General features: G+C 36.7%; 1 protein-coding gene across 2 annotated transcripts; it reads right to left on the bottom strand.

The window, feature by feature from the left end:
• Nucleotides 1–702: 702 nt before the first annotated feature.
• LOC109042119 (uncharacterized) lies at nucleotides 703–24,669 on the bottom strand. Of its 2 annotated transcripts, none has more exons than XM_072300316.1 (14): nucleotides 24,435–24,669; nucleotides 21,894–22,174; nucleotides 20,905–20,964; nucleotides 20,263–20,304; nucleotides 18,842–19,120; nucleotides 17,985–18,210; nucleotides 16,330–16,833; nucleotides 12,959–15,375; nucleotides 12,169–12,252; nucleotides 10,762–11,286; nucleotides 9,614–9,765; nucleotides 9,018–9,213; nucleotides 8,189–8,308; nucleotides 703–3,479 (listed from the first exon to the last, which is right to left on the bottom strand). In XM_072300316.1, exons 2-14 carry the CDS (start codon nucleotides 22,056–22,058, stop codon nucleotides 3,186–3,188), a joined length of 5,064 nt encoding a protein of 1,687 aa, XP_072156417.1. In that variant the 5' UTR covers nucleotides 22,059–22,174; nucleotides 24,435–24,669; the 3' UTR covers nucleotides 703–3,185. The 2 variants fall into 2 exon arrangements, with proteins under 2 accessions (XP_072156417.1, XP_072156418.1); XM_072300317.1 differs by having other exon boundaries at nucleotides 16,330–16,623.
• Between the last annotated feature and the right edge of the window lie 295 nt (nucleotides 24,670–24,964).

Raw genomic sequence — 24,964 nt, 5'->3', positions numbered from 1 at the left:
CTCTGAGGCCTAAATCACACAGTTCAATTTTTCATCCAACTTTTCCTCCAATTCTGTTGAATGAAAATTGTTTTTTATCTGAGTTACACACACACTTAAAAAAAAAGTAAACATTTTCATAGATAATAAAGTATAGAGAGAAGTTGAATGAAGAGTTGAAACGTGTGAATTAGGCTTACCTTCTGAAATAGCATCGACTTCGTTTTTTTAATGGATTGGATATAAAGCGATTTTGCTGAACGGATGTATATTATTAGTGACCAGTACTTTGTAGAGAAAATTTGCGAATACTTCTTCCTTTTTTTTAAAGAAAAAACAAAAATTTCTTCATTCACTCGGAGATATTCTTAGAGAATTTCAACGAAAAATTTTCGTCAGTTTCCTTTTGCAAAAATAAAAAAGCTTTAAGCAATGCAATAGAAATACTTATTCTTTTACTCCAACCATCCACATTAAAGTTCAAAATTGATGATTCTCCTTTTCAATGATAAAGAACAATTAACAAGAGATTGATTGGAAGCCTCCTTTCATTGCATTACTTAAATAATTTCCTTGCTTCTCTAGCATTCAAGAATGTGACCACTGTCCTTCTTCATTTCAGTGCTGTAAAAGGAATTTCAATAATTTTAGAACACTTTTTTTTTTTTTTTTTCTTTGACAAAAGGATGATGGGTTCAGAAAAAAAAAGAAAAACAGATTAAATAATTTTATAATAATTTACTTGCAATTCCTCTACCAAGTTGAATGATTAAAATTGAAAAACATCAAAAATACAACAATATTAACTACAAACTAACATCTTACAACCATGATTAAAATTTTGAATGAGATGCAAATATAACGAAAAAGTAGCATCCATTTTGAAGAAACCGATAACTCACTAAACACCAAAAACACTTTGCGTATATCTAACTTTCAATCATAGCGATAAATAGGAGTAAATTTTTAAAACTAAGCCTTGAGTGTGACTTGGAAAATGCACAAAATAGAGAACTACAAGAAGGATAGTCTGTATGATTTGTGGGCTGAGCAGCATAAGGATAATTCAATCAATAGTTGATTTTAAGTTCTAACTGTGATGGGAAAGGTGGAAAGAAACTTATCAAGCACAATTCAAATCCTATTAATAATGATAAAAGATAAGCTATTAATGAGGGGGGGGGGGTGATTACAGAATAATAGTGGGATCATAAACAGGGTATTGGAGAAGAAAGAAAAAGAAAAAACCCCCCTACATGTCTGTTAGTCATTTGTTGATACGAGAATCAAGAAAATTTGGATGGCAATGCTTGACAGAGGCCTACTTTGATTTAATGCTTGAACAGTTGTTTCATTTTTTTCAAATCTTTTTAATAATTTATAAGTTTAAAAAATCACTAAAACTTTTAAGCTAAACATCTCATTAGGTAAGTCAGCAATTCTTTGTATTCTGTTTTCTGTATTTCTGAGCTGCTGCTGTCCATTATGATGGTTGAGAGTTGACCATGAGCGCAGATGCATAGATTAGTTGGCTGAAGATGAAAGACAAAATTAAACAACCGCCAACTTATCAAATACAAGTTTTCGCAGACCTACGTACTTCTCTAGAAATCAGAAAAGTTGATCATAATTTGCAGGGACAAAAATTCGAAGTTTTTGTACTCTGATTACCTGTCAATTATCTGCAGAGGTGATTATTTTTATGGGCAAGTCCTTCATAATGTTTCTTGATTGGGTAAATCAGTTTCATTAATTAAATTTATTTGATAAGAGAGCACCTTGCAAAAAAACTTCTGGGATTGCAAATGATTTGAGGTTGATTTTCTCCTATGATGAGTTCATAAAATGTAAAATTTACAGTCGATGTAATGAAACATCAGATAGCCATAATAATTAAATGCTAAGTTCATTTAAAAGAAGATGTAAGAGCCTACCGAGTCATAAAAGAGAAAGGATCTGCAGAAAAAGTACACTTGACTGTATAAAGTAAATCCTGTATAGAAATATAACTCTAGTGCTAGAAACAGCGAAGACTCTAGAAAATAATACTTTTCACTTGGACTAATTTCAACGATTCATTTTCAGTTTCTAAACCAGGTAGTATCATCTGAACAGTGAGGGTTAGGACATCTAACATACTGAATTAAGAGTAGAAATCCATGGGTGCGAAAATATTTTACATTATAAACTAACAGTGAGCAACTTAAGGCATACACCTAATCTATCTTGACATCCTGTTAATAGTTGCAGCTTGCAGTTAGGGTGAATGACAAGGGTATCACTGATAGCCAAAGCATAAAACAAAATAAGAACACTAAATATCATGGACACTACTACTAGGTTGAGCTCAGAATTAAACATATTACAAAACAGGATAAGCATTTAGGTAGCTTAATGATAATTAAATCATATAGTCTCGATAAGAATCAATAGAAACAGTTGATTTTAACTTCAATTTTATTCACAGAATTCCTCGATACGAAAGCAGCCCTTTGACTGGACCTTGACAAAGTGTAAATTGAGACCCTTAAAAGGAGGAAATACAATTTCAAACAATGAACAGGGATAAAAGAATTAATACATGAGACAGAACTTGAAATGAACTCTTCGGCGAAATTAACCTCCGATATATTACTTGTGCGACTTACTTGAGTGACACAAACATAATATAAAAACAACAAATTCATAGACATCAGAATACTTCGATACTTAGAATGAGCAGAGTCCTGGAGAAACATTCGACATGGATTTGTTCTCTTCCATGGGTCGTTCATTGATTTACGACTCTTCGATGGGGTTTTAATGAAATAACACAATACACTCATTTGTAATTCATGATATATCGTCTTGGTTTGAACCAATCAATAATGCAATTTGTCACAAATTGATGTTGAAGCCACTGATCAGTCTGTTATCAGAGAAAAAAATGGAAACTATGAAAATTGATCATGGAATTTTGACTGGTACCTGACAACTTCTTTTAGAATGACTGGTGAAGCACCTTATTACGATTAAATTATTATAGCAGACCAAGAGCCACTTTCAAAAATGAGGATGCTCTGTATTCTGTAAAAATGCACATAGCTCAACATCTTTTAAATGCATAAGGGATAAAATCTTATATCTTACACCTAGGGAACTTGAGTTCTACATTTAGGAATCTAAAGCAGTCTATGAGTAAAAATATCAAACGAAAAGAAAAACAACTAGGGAAGGAGAGAGGAAAGAGAAGAGAAGGAGTAGCCCGAACTATTTGTCAGGATGTCAACCACGTCTGACATATCTTCATTGTTCTGCATCAGCAGATTTTTTAATTTTTCTTCATCCTTGAATCCAATATCCAGAAGAAAGTTGATTTTATCCTGTAAGCTCTGCTCTGGTTGCTCAATTTCGGATGTGTCGGCTCTCTCATCTGCCACAGCATCCTCGAGTGCGGGGGGATTTGAAGAGGGCGTGCTTTCAAGTGTTGAATCTTGAGTAGCAAAGGCTGCATCAGATACCTGGCGAAAAAACATGAATTAAGACATACTTTCATACTATGGTGTGGCAAAACCTCACATACTATAATAATTTCAGTGGGAATGATGGAGGTACACTATTCATTGTTTCACACAGAAAACGTTTAAACCTGGCAAGATATTGTCTTTTAAAAAAGTGTGCATGGTGGCGATGGCGTAAGCCATATCAAGCATTCAAATACACGGTGCGTTTTAAACAATTTTAATGCGGTCAACATACCACCCGCGATTTTTTTGCGGAAATGTCAACTAGAAGGCCTACTGATTGAGGAACAACAAACCGCGAAATCTGTGATGGGGCCGTTTTTGAGAAAATGCGATTTTTCGCTTTTTTGGCGGGAATTTCGGGTCAAGGCGCTGAAAAAGTCAAGTTAGGCTGTTTTTGTAGTTCGTAAATGCATATCCTATACATTTTGAGTCAATCAAGTGCCAGTAGATAGCTATTCGTGCATATTGCCCAAAATTCATATCCTTAAATCCACGACTTTTGGGTTTTTGGGGGGTTAGTCAAGGAGAAATCCGAAAAAAAGAGGGTTAACCGGGAACAAATTGCTTAACAAACTTTCCCTACGTAAACTTCTTCAGTAGGTCCTATTGAACAACATACCAAAAGTTTACCACGGTTCGCTCCCGGAACACCCCCCCAAATTGCCTAAATTTCAAAATGGCGGCCATAATAATAATAATAATAATAATAATTTATTTTATTTGTAAATGCACATTTATAACGGCGAAAACAAATATGTCAAAATTAGTTAGGATAAAAGAAAAAAAATAAATAAAAAAGAAGGGAAAAGAGATTACAGAACTTAAGCTAAATAATCTGCTACACTATACAAACACTTGGCAATAAAAAATTGTTTTAGTACACTTAGAAAATTTGGGTCCCTGTATTTGGATTTCAGGTTTGCGGGAAGTTTTTCAAAAAATATTCGGCCGCGCCTTAGAGAGTGGCTGTTCCTTGTTGCGTTAGTCATGGCCTGGAATCTAGTGTTTATTTTATTATTACTGAGATTTGTAGGAGCTATGGAGCTATTCATATCGACTATAAAATTCGAAATGGACCTATAAATTACGAGGGAGGGAACGGATAGAATTTTGAGATCAATGAAATGATTTTTGCAGGACTCTCTTGGCGCTAATTTTAACATGGTTCTTAGAGCCTTCTTTTGGATGATGAAGACTTTTTCCAGGAGAGCAATTTTACAATTAGACCAAATAGTTACGCAATAGTTAATGTGGGACATAAATAGGGAGTGGTAAACTAACATAAGTACACTAATATCACAATATTTACAATATTTACAATAAGGCCTCTGGGAGTTCGATTTTTTTAAAAATACGCATACAGTGTCATGTGAGGTGTCAATTCCTATGTAATTTTGGTCGTAGATTTCAAATATGAAGTAAAAAAGTCCCTTGATCAAAAGTGGGTACCCCAAATCCAAGATGGCAGCCAATTTTGAAAGTCAAGAGGGTGGATTTTTAAAAAGTTCGCGTGATAAGGCAAGTGAGGTATCATTTCTTATGTAATTTTGGTCGTAGATTTCATTTATGAAGTCATAAAAGCCCTCAAGTCAAAGGGATTGCTCCAAATGCAAAGATGGCGGCCAGCTTTGAAAGGCAGGAGGGTGAATTTTTGAAATGTTTACGTGACATCCCTAGTAAAATAGAATCAACCTGACGTTTCATAAACTACCCTGAGTCAAACTAATTCAGGCTGATATCAATCTGACTCAGGGTAGTTTATGAAACATACCCTGACGTCAGGTTGATTCTATTTTACTAGGGATGTCACGTAAACATTTCAAAAATTCACCCTCCTGCCTTTCAAAGCTGGCCGCCATCTTTGCATTTGGAGCAATCCCTTTGACTTGAGGGCTTTTATGACTTCATAAATGAAATCTACGACCAAAATTACATAAGAAATGATACCTCACTTGCCTTATCACGCGAACTTTTTAAAAATCCACCCTCTTGACTTTCAAAATTGGCTGCCATCTTGGATTTGGGGTACCCACTTTTGATCAAGGGACTTTTTTACTTCATATTTGAAATCTACGACCAAAATTACATAGGAATTGACACCTCACATGACACTGTATGCGTATTTTTAAAAAAATCGAACTCCCAGAGGCCTTATTATGGCCGCCATTTTGAAATTTAGGCAATTTGGGGGGGTGTTCCGGGAGCGAACCGTGGTAAACTTTTGGTATGTTGTTCAATAGGACCTACTGAAGAAGTTTACGTAGGGAAAGTTTGTTAAGCAATTTGTTCCGGGTTAACCCTCTTTTTTTCGGATTTCTCCTTGACTAACCCCCCAAAAACCCAAAAGTCGTGGATTTAAGGATATGAATTTTGGGCAATATGCACGAATAGCTATCTACTGGCACTTGATTGACTCAAAATGTATAGGATATGCATTTACGAACTACAAAAACAGCCTAACTTGACTTTATCAGCGCCTTGACCCGAAATTCCCGCCAAAAAAGCGAAAAATCGCATTTTCTCAAAAACGGCCCCATCACAGATTTCGCGGTTTGTTGTTCCTCAATCAGTAGGCCTTCTAGTTGACATTTCCGCAAAAAAATCGCGGGTGGTATGTTGACCGCATTAAAATTGTTTAAAACGCACCGTGAATAATTATGACAAAAGAAACCAAAAAAAACCTGAGTTAACAAATTGTGAGTATCAAAACTGAGGACAAAACAACACAAATTGTATGAAATCAAAACAAAACATTCAAATTCTCAAAATTATGTAACTAAAAAAAGGGCCTTATTACTACATTTTTTTGTGAGTTCAAGTGTGTTATTTCGATTTCATAGAAACTATTATGTTTTTGCCTCATTCAAATATAGTTTTTTTTACTCAAGTTAATCGTGCGCATGGAAGTTAAACATCCTTTTTACATGGCCAGGCACATGACTTCAAACTCATAACAGTACCACCAACTCGAAGGATGACAATTAAATCAATGCAGCATCATATTGACATATATTTTGACTGCACTTTGCAATTTGGAACTATGAATTCCGGCTCATCTGAAAAAACACTTATGTGCATAGGGGAACTAATGGCACATACGTTGTTTTTAGATCGGACCATATTTTAAAGTTCCAAATTGCAAAATACAGTCCATTTGTTTACTTATTGTTTGTGAACTGATTTGTCTCTTTCAACAACTCTTTTGATGCAGATCTGAAAACCGAACATAGACAGACAGCTTGGATAGTTTAATAAAAATATATTTTGGTTTGCATATTTTCTTAATTTCAAGTTGAGCTAAAGGTGATGATGAAATGAGTAATATCGTATCTCCGGAAGTTTTCATAAACATTTTATATTTTATGGATGCCTGCTGTCTCTCGGTGGGAGGTCGCTTCCTGCACAGCATGGGTTAGGGATCTTGCACAATTTAAGCCGTGGGTGCCAGCAGCAGCGTAGACACTGATTATCATTGACATGGTGCGATTATCGACTGACAGCACGATAATAATCCACCATTACCGGGTGATGGAAATGCGGGAATGGAGAGGGATGATTAGCACCTCTATCAGGTAAATTAGGAAAACGACAACCAAGAGTAAAAGATGATGAGAAGGAAAGGATAGAGTAAGCAGATGACGAGAATGAAGCAAAAGAGAAAGAAGATGAGTGTGAAGAAGAAGAGAAGGACAACTATGATGACATCTACACTGTTACTTCGGAGCGGCTTGAGCAGTTGTCAAGATCGAAGGGAATTTCGAGGATTTCAGGACCATGGACGATGATGTCGAAATAAGCATGAACGAAAAACTGACAGAATTTAGTGACACTCAACCCCTGTCCCAACAAGCAAAAGACGAAAATGAGAAAGACAAAGACAACAAGGCCACCCCTCTCACACACTGCTACCAACCTCATTAGCTGCATTGATGGCTGTCAGTTGTTAAAAACCTTTCTCCTGCTTTGTTTGCCCACCTTAGCGCAATTGAAAACAAAGTTATCCGCAATATTAGGCGGGCTGACAGGAATCAAATGACTCTCTTTAAATTTGTATAGGAATGACAAGTAAATGTTCTCAAGAGGGTCAATAAGTGATTACTCATTGGTCCTAGATTGATTTTATTTTGTTACCCCGATATTTCTCACATTTTGTAGTCATTCTGAGATCAATATCACTTTTAATGAAATTCCGCTTTAAATAAAGTAAGATTGACCGCCTTTGGACTTCATTATACATAGGTTTCACTGTAAGTTAGCCCTAAGTTTTGGATATTGATCAGGGTACAGAAGCGCTAAGCCATAATGCTGAACTGAGGAATTAAAGGTTGGTCAAAAATCATGCCTTATACCATAGCCGATTAACTACAGGCATTTCTAACATCTTTTTGGGGAGTTTCAGGCAGCTAATGACAAAACCTGATAAGAGCCTGTCAATTCTCAGCTGAGTTTAACTAATTATTGCTGCAGACCACATTAAAATCAATTACAGCGGCAACTTTTAAACATACTCTTGTCCGGATAAAACTGATTTCTGGATTTTTTTATTTACTACAGTGATAACCATTAAACAGATTTTCATTGTGTTCTGTAATCGAGATGTTATTTTAAGCCAAGCAATACCCTTTTTCTGCTCTCTATCTTCATTTACATCATCGATAGAAAAGAAGAAAAAAAATACAAGCTGATCACAACAAATTACTTACATTTGGTGCTGCGTATATAAGCTCATAGATAGTCACATCTCCTTCTATTTTCAGTTGAGTGATTCCTTCTGGATTTGTTCGATGCTTGTAGTACAGTAATGGGACCTTGTTCAATTTGATCTGCAAAAAAGCCAAAAATGTACATTATTCACAACTTATTGGTCAATTGGAACTTTATTGGCTCTTTAAATCCTACTACATTAAAAACGTGTACATCACCCCCAGAAAGAACATCACCAGCGGACAGTTTATATCGTGCTTCATCACTGTGAGCAACGGAACTGTAACTGTTCTGTAACTGTAACTGTTAGAATTCATTTTAAGTAAGGATACACGACATCTAGTGTTGCTAGAATCGTGCAACTTAGTCATTCATCTTCCTCGGATAAACATCCACTTAACTTTGCATGAAATATTCAGAGAATTTACCTCATAAAATTAGGAGGCAAACATACAAAAATAAAAGCTTCTGATTGACAAAGAACTTTACCAAAAGATGCACAATATTTTCAGGTTCAAATGCATTTGTGGCCCTTTGCCAAACGGTCCTTATTCATGTATTGTAGGTTCACGAGTATAAAACTTGCAGTTTCTTACCCCCATCACATGTTTCCGTGATCTATCGGTTGCGTTACTATCTCACATTTTATGGCTTGTAAATTAGTCACCTTTCAATTCCTAAGTTACAACTATTGGTGATATTTTGTCTCCACATATAGAATAGTGCACTAGTTTGGATGATCCTAAAAAAGTAAGAATTTTCTCATCCTGACATTCTATTGAGCGTTGCAAACTTGACATGCATCAAATGAGAATCGAGGAAGCTTACATTGTATCCTTCTGACTGACATTCAATTTGCAGTATAAATTCAACGCCAGGAGTAAATAGGAAAGGTCCATCACGTTCTTCAATTCCCCACCATCCACAGTGTCTGGTGTTCCGAACAAATACTCCCTCTTTCAATCGGGGATTTAGATGCAACGCTATGTCTTCCTGGGAGCCACAATTGAGATTAATAGCAAACCTAGAAAAGAAATGATGATAAAATCAACATAAAAACAAAATGCATACATGTTGCTTACTTCATGGAGAATTTTCATTTATTTTACAGAGAAGGAAAAAAAGGAGCAAATTAGGAACATTGCTCTTTAAATTTGTACCAGCTCTCAAGCAAAAATTGATGGAGATTCTGGGAAAATGTAAAGACGTGTTTGAAAACTTATAAAAATACTTACAGGCTACCTAAGGAAAAAATCTGTTTAAGGATCGACTGTAAATATAGCCCTAAGTTTGGCTGCATAGTTACTGCATAAAATATTAAAAATAGAGAAGATCAGTACTATACCTCACAAGCTTTCAGTGAAAATAAATAAAACCTCTAAACTATGAAGACTATAAAACAAAACTATGAAATTCATCATTACCTGTTTGGATTGTTCTCAGACGGTGCACCTCTCAAAATTAATTTTGAGCCAGGAAGAAAACCTTTTGACAGTGGTAGTAATTTTGGGACAGGAGTTTTCTTCCCTTTTACACCAAATATTTCATAACAAGAGCCATCTTCAAGTTCCTCATCCTTGTGATAAACAAAAGAAGTAAGTTAATGACAAAAAGTCTACAGACATCATAGAATGAATCAGGCTATTTTACTCATTACTTAATTAATAAAAGGAATGTGACATACATCTTCCTTCACTGCTTAAAGAAATGTAACTTGATAGTGAAGTTTCAGTACTTCTATGAACATTTTATTTTATTATGAGAGAGCCATTGCACAGATTAGTCTGAAAAATTCAGATCGTTTTCTGACAAATGTAAGGAAAAGTTATGAGAAATTAAAAAAAAAGAATGACAAGATGATTCTCCTGTAAACAAATAAAATGAGAGTAAAGAGTACTAAAACAGAGCAATCAAGATGCATACCTCCGTGCAAAAGATTACAAGATAAGACAGCACAAAGACAGACTTTATAAGAGTAATGCTGAGTTAGTTCAAACTATAATTTTTTTATTTAGCCTGCTGACCTATTGAAAGGAAGTTCATGTAATGTAACTTTTAGATAATTTTTACTTTTGGATTAATGGAAAAGAATGATTAAAATTTAGATTAAACAAAGATTCCCACCATCAAGGCTACACTCCCATCAGACAAACGCATTTGTGTTGATGACCACTTGTTTTGGCAAGAAAATCATCACATTTAGCCAGCTTGCCTACCAAACAGCCCTTTTCAGGGCTACCACACTATAAGCACTCGCATACAACATGCTTAATGACCCTACAAAAAGCTAATGCTTTACAGCAAATCTTGGTGACGATCAACTTTCACAAGAGCACAAGAGCTTAACTTCATCTCATTGCAATTGCAATTGCAAGTCACACTTTCTTACTGACAGGGTTTAAAGAGGATAGGTTTAATGGTTATAGCAAACTGTCACAAAAAAGGAGAGTAAAAAGGATGAGTGAGGATACATTAGGATTGACCCTGTGAGCATTATGGAGATCAGGAAAAAAATGTAAACATCAAAATCAAAAAAGAGGAAAAATGAGCAAACTTAGAAAAAAAAACTTACCAAATGCGTTTCATCTGGGCTGTTATCACAGATCATCACATTTTGACGTTTTGACATTTTGACCGACCAGTGATTGGTCTTGGGGAAATGACGTACAAGTTGGATAAACAGAGGAGTTGGCAGAGAACTAGCAGCTCCTTCTTGGTCTCCAAAAACAACTTCAGCAACAAGAGGTGGCATGAATTGAAACTTCGTCGGTAATACTTTCAAGTTTCTGCGCTCACAGTGAACTATGACCCCAAAGTCAATCTTCTGTGCTCTAATTAAGGTTCCAGGGAACCCAGCTGCATCATCCACTGATAATATTTTCACTCTGCTGAAAGAATCTTTCCCCTCTTTTGCTTCCTGAATATTTTCATGCAGAGCGCAAATGTCACCTGACTGAAGATTAAGTGGTGAAACGTTTTGCCATCCTTCAGAAGACATGTAGGCTCTCAGTTCACTGTGAAAACTGTGCGACTCTCCTAATTTACTGACTGGTATCACAAAGTACCTTTGGAAAGAGCTTCGAGTGATGATGTGAACCTGTAAAGAGAAGAATTTTATTCCAACGAGAGAGCCGTGAGCAGCTTGAGATAGGACGACAATAATGAGGTACTTTGTCTTCGACATGCACCTTTGATTGATTTCAAAATACTTCTGTTCTGGAGGCCTTCAAAATAACTGAACAGGACAAGGAATCTTTGAACAGGACTGGTGCAGCAATTGGTGCATGAACTTGTTACGTTTTCTAGATAATTTTACCTAAATCAAGACTTTTCTTTCCTAGGCTTGACTCAAAGAACAGAATGGTACAGAAAAAATATTTGGCAGTGCTTAAAACGAGAAAAAAAAAATTGAACGATTATCAATATTATTAGGTGATTGTAAATTTTTCGGGTTTCCCTTGTTTGCCTGGCGAGTTATTCAGCAGCAATGGCTGATGGCGATAGGACTGTACTCTAGCGTCGTGCCTCGCGTCATGTTCATGATGACATGTTGATGCCATCTAGGATTTTGCAGAACACTAAGTTAGTGTACTGATTGTGTATGATCTACTGATGAAGTCTAAAAATACTCAAACCGGTTTAGATCTCTCAGCAAGATCCCAGCTTAGTATTTCTGTGTATCTGCTTGAGCTGAACACTCTCCCTCCCCTCAATTTTCTATAAAAACTCATTAGAGTTCATTTTGTGACTCTGATACTAATTTTTGGATCTTCTGGTTTTGATTCCTCCCCAGAATGGTGAGGACTCAGTACAATTCTACCATTCTGTCACTTGCAGTGCTTAAATAAAATGAATAAACTAAAGCATTTGCACAGATGAAAATACCTAATGCTTGTGAACTTGGGAACAGTCCCTTGCATAAGTTTTCAGTACTGATACTGAGACTTATAGAATATCAATATACTATAGATTTTTTTACCTGAATTGGTTCCTTTTTGATGAAAGCGGACAAAAATTCAGGAAGAATTTGTGAGGAATGAGCTCCAAAGCTATCTTTTTTTCCCTGGTAAAAATAAAATAAAATGATTATTGTAGATCTTCTTAATTTTATATACATATAATTAAAAGTGCAATTTGAAATATTTATAGCTAACTCCATCAAGTTAAACTTAAAAAATAGTTGGTATGGTTCCAGTGCAGTTGTAGCTAACATTTTAGACATCTCATAATCCTTACCGACTTCATGCTAAAGGGTTTTATTTCAAGCTTTTGAGCATATCATGATACATGTGTTTCAGCACTCATTTCATTTATTTTGGTTTCTTTAATTTTTCCTCTTGAAAAAGGCATTGCCTAACTTTCTAATTTAGTAAATTTGAAGTCAATTTTAATAAATACTAGCCTTGATCACTGATTTCTTTTGGTGCTTTGTTACTTATTATTTTTGTGGCTTACACCCTTCACACACACATTTATTGAATGCTCTGAGAGTGTTGAGTGACTTAAGACAGTTATGACATGCATTATTCTCTTTTCATAGCAAAATGGGAAAAAAAATCCATTTTGAGAAGTAAAAAAAGGTGTATGGAATGCCTTAGGAAGAGAAGTCACAAGTTAGCCATGGATTCCATCATGAAAGAATGCAAAAAATGGATTAGATTTAGTAATATGATTGTTACTGCATTGATGATTTGAAATATGATGCATTACTGCATTTTCACTTAAATAAAAAAAAAGTTGAGGCGTTAAATACAAATAAGTACGCTTACAGCCCGACTTGGTGCAAAAACTCCCTTTACATTGGTGGCCGCTGAATTGAGTGTGGTAAGAAGCCGCTCAGGAATTAAACCTGTGATGTTCAAACGAGGTGGAGGTTTCGGACTCCTTTCTGGTGATGACACTTCAATTCCACATGGAGCAGATGGGGCTGATGCTTCAGGTGTGGTGGATGAAAGGTCAGGCACTACTGATTGATTTTGTTGAAGTGTTTTGTTGCGGTTATTTTTTGCGACATAATCAGTCATCGACATTCCTTCATCAACAGGATCAGTGGCTTTGGTCATGGCAGCAACATTGTGAGGCAAACTTAAAGCAAAAGAGCCAGAAACATTGGAGGCTACTTGACTGTTCCCTGGCACAGGTATCTGTGTTAGATTTTTACTTTCAGAAACTGATGGTTGTCCTAAGACTGGCTGAGAGGAGTTTGGAAAGTTAATCACAGGATTTGGGACTGGAGGTACGACAGCAGTTAAATTGTTATGAGAGGTGTTCAAAGGAACATTTGATGGAGGGTAGCAGCTAGGGTAGACTGATGGATATCCCATAACTGGGGTCGTGTAAGTACCGGTCAGGTCACGTTTCAGTGCAGAGCAATTTTTCATTGGATCTCCTTTGCTCAAAAAGGCGTTGAGCTGTGGGTTCGTGTAATATGGATTTGTGTACAGAGCATTATACCCAGGCTGGAAGTAGAAATGTTTCTCTTGAGGAATTGGAGGTGGAATAACAATTGGTGGAGGAGGTGGGGCTAAAGTTGGTTTTGGAATCAGATTTTGCGCACTATGAGAACTTTGGAAACTCTGCGAACAAGAGAAGTTCTTTGGCAGGGGCATATGCGGAACATACTGGTATCCACTGGGGTTCAGAAAATCCAGGTAATACGGAGCACCTCCAAAAGCATAAGAGGAGGAATTATTCAAAGCCCCTCCCCCAGGATGGATTTGCTGAGGAGGGTACATTACATTCTTGTTTGTGTTCAAAAATGACAAATTTGCTGAATCTATGCCTGTAGACGTATTTTCTTTGGCAACTCCTTGAGATGCACCAAAAGGAGAAGTACCACAAGAGAAAAGTATTTTGGATGATTCGTTTGAAAGTCCTGAATTGCTGGTTTGCGATGCACGAGTTGACGATGACACTAAGTCATTCCATTTACTCATATTTGCCTTATTTACTGGCTCAACTGGAGCAGCAGTTTTTAAATTTCCTCTTGAGTCCTGAGAGCAATTGGTTTTGTTTGGTGCTGTCAGACAGGAGATACCTTTATGCAAGGGATCTTCTACAGTATTTATGGAAGAGGCAAATGATGTTTCTTTGCCGAGTTTAGGGGGCATTTCTTCAGTTTTCGATTCTTCTTCTACAGAATGAGTGGCAGAGGTAGGTTCATGAGCAATCTCTACGTGTGTCTTCCCACTAGATTTACCAGTTTCTTCACATTCCTCATAATCTGAGGAAGAATCATCATCTGATGAGTTCAATGATTTCAGCAAGAATTGTTCCTCTAACTTTGTGCATCCATTGGAGGTAGATTTTTCCCCTGCAGACGATTTTCCTTTTGGATGTGGAGCATTAGAATTGACTTTCACTCCGGTTTGAGTCTGACCTTCATTTGTGTCTTTCTTCAGAGAATGTCGTTCTTTTGCAGGATTTTTGCATATACGGAGCATCATGTCCATGAGCGTCTCCAAATCTGGCTCTTTCTTGCGTTTTCTTTCCTTCAGCACATCAGAATGCGGCGGTTCTCTGGAAAGTAACATCTCTGACACGGTCATTTTGGTTCCAACGTTTTCACTGCGCTGATCTGCATTAGCCTTGCTACCATCATTATTTTCATCAAGTTTCTCATCAGTGCTAGAGCTGGCCACTGATGAGCTTGCCACAGGTTTCAATTGATGGCCAGAGTTGAAGGGATTTTCGACACTGTTTCTGACCTTCTTGGGCTGCTTTGTTTCATTTAATGCTTCTTTCAATGCTGATAAAGCTTTGTGAGCTTCACTTATTTTAGGATTAACATTATTGTCCATGATACATGAGGAATCATTCAATAAATTCTTTCTGTCCGTTTCCTTCACAGTCTTTTTTCCATTTGCTGGATCTAAGGAGTGATTGATTAATTGCCAACCTATTAATTCTGCTTCCAAAACTTTCCAACGGTCTTCTTCGTTTTTACATGAATTTTGAAGAGTTTTAAACTTCTCCTCCAGTTCCCTCCAATACTTTTTCGATTTATCTGATTGTTTCTTGTCTTTTGAGGAATGATGAATATCTTCTTCATCTGCCATGGATACATTCTCATCATGTTTCTTGTCTTTTGACCTGCTTTTCTTATTAAAGGGAAAAGCACGACTATTTGGAATTGTGGATTTTAATCCTTTCAAGTCATTCTGTTTCAACTGCAAAGGTATGTTATCTGAAATAAAAATAGAGATAAATTACATTAATTACACATAAGAAATGAACGTTTAAAAAAAAAAGAAGAAAAAATCATTACAACACACACAGTGCACATGAACACACCTATGCCTACACAAAAGATGAGACAATAAATATGTGTCCTTCGCTGTAAGCCTTCTTTAAACTCTCCACGAGTGAACTTAATGAAGTGAAAAATTCATTTCTATTACTTCAGAAAAAGCAAAAAATTATTTTTGAAATTCTAAGTAAAGCAACCAAAGTCATATTTACTATGTTTAGAGATGCAAAGAATTCATTTTAAATACAACAGTAGAATTATCAACAAAGGCAGTTGGATGCAGAAGTTGTGTTGTTGGTCGTATAATGGGAGAACATTTTTGTGTTTCATGTATACCTGTTTTTCACCTGATTTCCAAAATCAAATATATTGAATTTGAAGGGTTGATAAAAAAGTCTTCATGGGTGTCCACTGTCCATTCACAAAGTACAGTATTGATTTTAGTCTTTTTTGTACCCTTTCAAGCACTGTTGCCATTCTGAGGATGTTGCAAATGCAACACTGAACTATTTTGACAATTCTTGATGTAAAAGAAAAGTATATGGGAGAAGTGTATTCAAAATGGGCATTATTGAAAATATAACTCAATACCTTCAAGATTAGATCGTAAAATAAGAAGTGAATTTCTGACTTTACCAATGTGCTTCACTTGATTTTTGAGCCATTTTCCGTAAGAAGCAGCTCTTCTTTCCACTTCAGCCACAGTTTGCAACAGACCTTACATCGATTATTTTCACATTAAAGCTACCCTTCAAAGGGATCCCTTGCCCTAAAGTATTTACACATGCTTCCATTAAGGACCAAAAATTACCTTCCAGTTTCATATTGATGGGCTCTTGATTATTGAGATACATTGATCAAAATGAAGAGTTGTTAAGCAAAATCATGTACCTTTGAATGTTACAGGTATCTCGGGGAAGAAGCATGGAGGAAGCTCAACATCAACGGCCTTTCCATCCGTGGGCATTTCTTTTGCAAGCTCCTCTCCATTTACGAAACTCAAGTCAGTGTCAGAAATCTCGTCAAAGGAGGAATTGAAACCAACGATCACAATATCATCAGATTCTTCCTGACCGTCGCGGTTGTCACTATCGCTGGAGGATTGGGAAAGATCACTACATTTGGTCTTAAGACGCTCAGTATCTTTCTTCTTGGAGTTGGTCAGTGTTTCATTGATAGCCCATCCTGAGGAAAAATCAAACAAAGCTTGGTTTTCCTTGGCAGAAAATGGTGAGCGGTTATCATATTTAGAGAGAGACTCCTTTTTGCGTTTTGCTACGGAGTGCAATTTGGTTTTCTTTTCTTCATTTAGATTCATCCGTTTTTGGCTCTGTGCAATGTAATCAAGGCATAAACTTTCATTGTCAAAACTTTTTGGATGTGTCATGTTGTGAGCTGGAAAAGGAAGGAAAAAAATAACAGCTAGCATTAGTCCGGGCTTATGGTACTTCTAGATTAGAAACACATGTTTTTCCTGAGATACCTCTGAGACTGCACAGGAGATAGAAGGTCAAAATTTAAAATATTAGAGGAATAATAGAGAAATGTTCATCCTTCAAATATTATCTGCTGTTATTGCTAGATGTGCTTTCCTTGAGACCTGCTGCTCGACTGACCTGATGCTCCTGATGTCTGCTCTTGTATCCCTGCAGCCTGATCGCTGAAATTTTGTGTTTGTCGGGTAGACATAGATGACATGGGTTAAAAGGCAGAGTGTAATTGGTTAGCTACGTCTTATCGCTGCTTTGTTGTGCCTATGTCAGGTGGAACTCATGAAAAGCTAACAGAGCCTCGTAAGTTTCCGACAGTATGTTGCCCATTCCACCTAACAAAGGCACAATAGAGCAGCGATAGGACAAAGCCGACCAATCACACTCCGCCTTTTAACCTGTCATCTATGTCTACCAGACAAACACAAAATTTCAACAATCAAGCTGCTGGAGGGGGGGGGGGGGGGGAGCGACCTATCAGGAAATACCATGCAAGTAAGACAACATTTAAGCCAGAGAAGAAAACAAATCAGCTGAGACTTCTGTCTTTTGCAAAATTTTTTTGATGAGAACAAGAAAATACAATAATTGCAGTTTGAGGGCTAAAATGCTGAAGAAGAGGAATACAGAAAAATTGAATTTTTACAGAGTATTGGTGAGAAAACAATTGCGAACAATGCGAGGCATATTTCTCATAAGTGTTTGCTTTTTTGAGGTTCTCCACTAAGAATTCTTTCAGGTGGATTGCTAAGGAAGTTCTGCACAGCCCAATTGCCGCATTGTGAATGAATCTGGACTGCGAGTTTCTTTCTAAGTTCATATTATATCATTAGACTTGATTGTAAAAGCATAAGTGCTTACATTCTTATGAATTTCATCAAAATTGTTCATACATCTTGGAATCATCAGAAGTATATTTCAACCGGTTCAAAACATATAAGAAATTTTGAAGTCTCAATGCTAAATTTTCAACGATGAAGGGTGTAAAAAAGGAGAAAAAGTAGTTAAAAAATTTCAGAGGTACTGCTTGAGTCTCCAAAAATTTTGATACTGTACCTTTCAATGTTTCATTGATTTTTGTTTGCTTGTCTTTCATTGTTTTGGATGTACTGGCACTCCCGAGTAGTTTGGTTTTCTCTTTCTTTTCACATCTCCTCTTTTCTTTGTTTTTCTTCAGTTTTTTTGGCTCGTCTCCTCTTATGGCTTTCTCCAAAGCAAGATGAAATTCTTTAGTGAAGCTTTCTAGGTGGGTGGACATATTTTTCATGATGTCTGCTTTAAACTGGAATAAGATACAAATGTACATTATGTCAAGAAATGAACACTGGCAGAAATTTCAGTATTCTTGAACAAGGAATGAGTGTGGCTACTCAAGCTTATTTTTAGTGTATTTTCTAAGGAAATACACTATTATAATCTCCCCTGATACCAGACCTATGCCGGAGACCTTCATAAGAGTACCAAATTAAGGCAGTAGAATATAAACATGACAGACATTCAGATTCTTCTTCCCATGATATTTACATATTCAGTGATCCAGACCACCCGTATCAGGCTTTTTCCTTAGTAATTACAGGTCAGATGAGGACAAGGAAGTACTTTTTGTACTCTTCACTCTCAATTCTATAAGTTCATTGCTATAAGGTTAATGGGAATGCAGATCCAATTTGACAACTATGTACAATATGCTCCTTTAATAATGTAATTTTTGTCGCTCTTTCATCCTGCCATTCAAAGTGATTCAGTTTTATGAAGTTTTCTGAGAAATGTACTCTTCGAGCATGCAACTTAAAGCTGGAAAATTGAACCAGTAGTTTCCATGACTTATTTCGTATGACAGTAAGTAAAATGTTTGATAGGTACCCAAAAGAAGTATTAGACTTTTTGGAAACAGCTAGAAATACAGAAATTACCTTATCCATCTCTCTTGAAAACCACAAAGGGGCTCCACCTGAGTTGACAAGATTGTCATCACTGATTTCACCAGAATTTTCATTTAGTGACATGTTGGTGAAAGCACTACCAATGTTAATTGAAGCTGCGTGCTCTATTGACAATTTATGTTTATGTGATGCTTTCATAGGTTGAGGGCTGTCATTGAAACAAAAGTCAATTCGATCCTTAGGCAACCCTTTATCATGAATGACCAAAGGACGAACTTTGCCTTCCGACAGGTGCGGAAGCGGGCATACCTGAAATATTTTTAAAAAAATTAGGAAAATTCATGCGCAAGGCTCATTGGACTGCAGGTGTAAAAAACAAATGAGTTTTTTCTAGCATCTACAGCTTTGTTTCCAACGGACATTTTCCCGCGATTTATCATAGCAAAAAGTTGGAAAAAATATTGTCCAGCTCAATATTAGTTGCAATACCAAGAAGGATCCTTGCGGAGCTTCAAGATCAACCAAAAGAGGAGGTAGAAGAGAATGTAAATTGGATGATATTTTGTTGTTCACTCAATTGTTCAAAAAGGTTTTAATAAAATAATTTGTTTAATTTTTAATTTCTTTAATTTAATTCCGTTTAAATAATTGATTTTTACTAATCTATCTCCACATGCAAACTAGTCGCTGAACCATGAGAGCCCTGCCCCATGAGACAGTGACTGCAAAAAATCGCCGAAGTTTCTATCCCGCAGTTCCATGCTGCCACATACCTCATGAAAACGCATCATCATGGAGACAAGGCCTTCATAGCTGCTTTGATTATGTCACTCATCCAGTGAAAGATCTAATGAGTTCAATGAAATGATGAAACTGAGTGATTTTCCTTAAATACTTTGTTCCATGGCAAATTTTCTTTTATATTTAAAGAATATAGTTTCTCTAAGAGTGAAATTTGAGAGGCTGAAATTATCAACAATCATGCAATGTCCGAAAACCCTTTCATGAGACTTGGGGACAATTCCTCATTTCCTCCATGAATTTGGAGAAGGAAGAGGCCTCATTACAGATGATGCTCGGGTAAAATAATTAAAGGAACAAAATAAAAGAACAATTACAAAAAAAGACTCCTGACTAGAATGAATCCAGTATGATTAAAAAAATTGAATGTAAATAAGATGATTTATTGTAGCATTTTTATGGTTTTTAATTTTCATGGTTTATCAGACTTTACTGACTCAAGATATGATGCTTCACACTCATCATTACTTAAATTCATTGCGACAGAAAGTAGTGCATAACAATGGAGACACCTGCTTCAAAGAGAAATCCCTGTTCAGAACTAAAAATCATAGCCCATAACAAGTGCAACCAGTGCTCACTGCTTCTTAATTTTAACTTTTGGGGAAAAGTATCAATTTAAAAGCAAGAATAATTAGCAGTTTACTTACTTTCAGGTATTCCGCAAACTCAGTTTCACTTTGCACTGGAATCTGTAAAGAAGGAAAAGAAAATTGAGATAAGATTTATACAGTGGATATGCTTCATGAGTGAGGACTTTTTTTGAATTATACAGTTACTGAGTTCCGAAATTCCACAGGAAAACTTGAAAGTTAATTCCGATTGAAACATTCCAATTGCATTCCAATTGGAACAGCAGCAACCACACAAACCTTTGGTTCATGGTAGCTGGATATGTAGGTAGTTTTAAAAAAAATGTAAAATTTGTAATGAAATGTATCAAATGATAAATTAATTCGTACGGAACTTGAACCTTGTAACAATTTTTTTAATGAATTCTTTCAAGTCCAAATTCAGCAGTCAATACTAGGTACTAGTGAGATTGCACAAGTTCCATGTTATGGCAGTTCTAGGTTGACCCATCTGATTCGCAGACCTATGTATTCAAAATCAAATGGATTATTTTTACATATCCCGAGTTGTTGTGCTGTGAGTGGTTTCTGGAAAGTTCTATTTTTTACTGATTAAACAGTCTATTATTCCATAACTACCACTTTTGCAGTAGAACACAGGGATTACCTAGAGAAAGAGCAACAAGAGTAGAAAAAGTTTAAAGTGAGGAAGTTCTTTACCTGATCATTATCCGTGTCAAAGTAACTGATAGTATAATCATCCTCGGTATATTTTGCCGTCTGAAAAAAATAATAATAATGATTCAGTTTTTCAAAATCCTCACACTGCATCATGTGTAGCTCTTGATGGGAAAAGAGACTTCAGTGCTAAAAAATGCTGAATTGAGATTTTGGTAGCACTGTTTAAATTTAAACTTGCTCTACACAGATACTGCATGTCATCAGCAGGCCAATTATTGAAATTTCGTGTTTGTCTGGCGGACATAGGTTAAACAGCGGAGCGTGATTGGTCCGCTATGTCTTGTCTTTGTCAGGTGCAATGGACGACATGCCGTTGGGAATTTTTTTTTTTTTGTACCAATTTCAAATGGCCTTTTCGCTAATCCCACGCTTATTACCCTAACCCCAGATGACCATTGCCTGAGATCATTAAACTCAGATCACCTGGCCGGGAATCGAACCCGGGACCTCTTAGTTAAAGGGCCAGCCCTACAACCACTACACCGCAGCAGGCCGAAAAACTAAAGAGGAGCCTTAGCTTGTCTTGAATTCCACCTGACAAAGGCACAACAAAGCAGCGATAGGACATAGCCAACCAATCATGATCCACCGTTTAACCTACGTCAGCCCGACAATCACAAAATTTCAATAATTGGCCCGCAGTTAATCCTTGTGAAACTTCAAGTTAGCAATGGGTTCTAACTTGTAGAGTTCAAGCAATACAAGTTACAGCACCCCCCAGAGTGTGACAGAAGATACACCATCTTACTTCTTAGCTGTACTTACAACCCTGAATCAAAGACATCTGATCTTCTGCAATATTTTGGGAGTGTGCAAATTACTTCGTATGAACTCCAATTCCATTTTACCTACCCGAACCTAATTGCCCCCATTAGAAGTTGAGAAGATGGTTCAGCAAACAACACTATCAAATACTTATGTGACACACTTCTGTATCAGTAAAGGTAGTGATAATCAAAGATATATACCTCTGGGAAACTCCGAATGAAATTCAGAAGTTGCTGATAGCTATTATGTTCATTCGGATGAACAAACACGGTTCTTTCGCAAGTCAGTAGTTCTTCAGATTTGAAGTCCTTATGGATTATAAGGATGGGAACTGGTATCCATCTCTCGGTGTTATTGACTTCCATATTTTTCAACAGAGCAAAGGAGAGTAATGCGTGAGGCAACAGAGACGGACTAGAAGTGGGAACAGATTCATTCAGCCAGTCAGAAAAAAGAGAGCAGCTGTCATCTTAACAGGCTAGTTCAATCGTCGACATCGGCAGAAGTCGAATTCGAAAAAAGGGCAGTCGTCGACTCGAAGCGAACGGGTCGAATGGTTCCGCGAACTGCCGCGAATGTCATGAACATTCGCCGGGGCGAGTTCGGACGAGTTTGTTATTGTTTCTCATTAAACTAACCCCTTTTGAGGACATTAGTAATAGTGATAGTACATCTACCTATTTAATAGTCAAGAATGTCTAATATTTTTCACTGAATAAATTTTCGCATGTCGTCGGATAAATTATTTTTTTGGCAGTGTGTCTGTTAGTAGTAATTTCTTGCCTAGCCACTGCTGTTCATTGTCGGAACGGTGGGAAGTTAATCGAAGCTGTTCAATCCGGAAGTGTTTTTGAGTCAGTTTAAATTAATTAATTAATTTCTTTTTCAGTCTGAGCCCTAATTGAGTGGACATTCTACGACTTTCGTGTAGGTAGGTGGAAAAATCCACTTTTTGAGGAAAAAGTAGTCTTTCAGCAGTTCATAGATTATCTCCACTCGCTACCACGCCAAAGGAGCATATCATTGCGTCTGATCATTGAAGGTTTCTTGAGAACCAAGTTGATGAAAAATGCAGATGAAACTGTAGCTTTTCTTGTTCTTGAAAAACTTTAATGGCAGATTTTCTCATACAGCGAGGGAAACGTCTCTGCTCCATGGTCATAGTCGCCATGACTGAAGATTTCTTCGATGGTAAAGTTCCTTATGACCTTTAATACGCTTTAATATCACAGGTCTTTACATCTACTTCATTGTAAGTTGCTTTCAAGCCTCTACTTTGACAACTTTATTCTTGATGTGGAAGCCAACGTTTTGTTACCCACAGGAGTTACTTGGAAATAAATACATTCATGTAGGATACCTAGAATTTACTACCGACACAGTTTCCTTTGCTTCAATCTGCTTTTGCGCAGTTCCTCATACTGTAACGTGACAAGACTGAGTCATAGAAGGGTGCCTCGGCTCCCTACTAAAGAGAGACAGGGTGCTGAAAACACGAACACAAAAAGATAAGAGGATGAAACACTAAGTATACTTGACTGCAAAAGTGAAAGAGCCGGCTGAGGCCCAGCCTCAAAGAAGTACAACTGGAACTTCTCACACTAGTCCTAATCGGAACATTTTAATTCAAACATGGAAAAAGTTATGACATAGGTACCTATCGAGCATTCTTTTTGCACATCGCGGTAGGACATGATACTTTCAAAGACGAGAAAAATCAAGTTTATTTTCCATGAAATTAAAAAAAAAATTAGGCATTTTCACCGCGACTTGTTTCTGAAAACACAGAAATGAGACATTGATTTTTACACGCAACTTCATAAGAGTTTTTCACTTTCATTGAAGAAATTTGAAGTTCATTTTATAAATCCTTCCATTTTAAGGGGATGCATAATGAAGGTGACATCACTTAACCACAATCCTATCTGCAGTTGCATCATTTCAGATGTTCTTAAATTTTTTACTATTTTGAAGCATAACGGATCAGTACATGAAGAAAAATTGCATGTAATGCACCGATTCTGAGATGCTATCAATCCATATTCCTTGCACAATGGAAATTTTTCTAGGTTCACCATTGATGTGTATGTCTAATCACATTAAAAGATAAAAATAAATAAAAAAAGCCACTTAGCGCCCCAGCTGGGTCTTATTAGAAAAGATATTAAAAAAACTTAAATTCCCTCCAAGTATCAGAATGGAAAAATCCTGAAGACCTTTCTCTTCAAATCATGGTGCAAAATTAAGAGGAGAACGTTTCTCCAAAGTTCATTTTCAATTAAGTCTATTATTGGACATAGCCTTTCTCTGATGAAGAAAAGGAAGACATTAATGGTGACGCTAGGCTTTTATTGCTCATCAGTCGAGGTCAAATTAAAAATCGAGACCTGTTTACTTAGGTATCTACTTTAAGGGTCAGAAACAAAGCATAAATTTAGTTTAATTTACAACCATTGATGGAATTTCCTGATCCATTATGGCTCTCGTTCTGCTAAGAGAGCTACTTAAACTTAGAGGTCTTTAGTGTCGTCCACGGCAAAGACAAGCAGCCTATACATAATGCTCCATTTGCAACAAACGATAAAATGAAAAGTAAAATAAAATGAAAATGCACAATGGTGAACTAGGTTCGATTGGTTCGGTGCGTTCGGGCATCGACGTATGACCGTTCGCGAATCGACCTCTGACCGTTCGCCACGAATCGACCATTGCCGATGTCGACCTTTGCTACTCGTTCGCTAAGCAGAATTTCAGAAGTCTCTTCACATAATCTTCACGAAGTTCACGAAGAGCCCAAGTCACCACTCACATGAGTCTCTTGGGTTACACAACACAAAGCTCAACATCAAATAACATCGCAACTTCACAATTACTTCAATTTCGGCAAAAGAAATTTTGAAGTCGTCTCTGTTTTACACTGTGAAATACGACGCAGTTGAGAACAAAAGTGCATGGCCGCAACTTTGCTCCTATGCTCCTAATCAGTGGTTACGCGAAAAACAAAGAAAGCATTGATTTGACAACGTTGAAAAAAGGAACACTATACTATTGCATCATCAAGATGGAAGAATGGTATTGGATGCTTCTACCTGCCTGCTAATTTTACCGTAAAGTATAGACCATAGCAAAATTAAGGGGTCGTATTCTGCCATTTTTATCGTGACGTAAAAGGATACAGGCCATACTGACCAATGAAATGAGAGTAAATCACGATGGTATGATGCTACTTCCCAGCAATGCTTGGTCCAATATTACCACAGTTTTGGTAAAA

Source organism: Bemisia tabaci, chromosome 5, assembly GCF_918797505.1.
Source record: "Bemisia tabaci chromosome 5, PGI_BMITA_v3".
Lineage (NCBI taxonomy): Eukaryota > Metazoa > Arthropoda > Insecta > Hemiptera > Aleyrodidae > Bemisia > Bemisia tabaci.
Note: the sequence above shows the minus strand (reverse complement) of the source record. Positions and strands in the feature narration are given on the sequence as shown.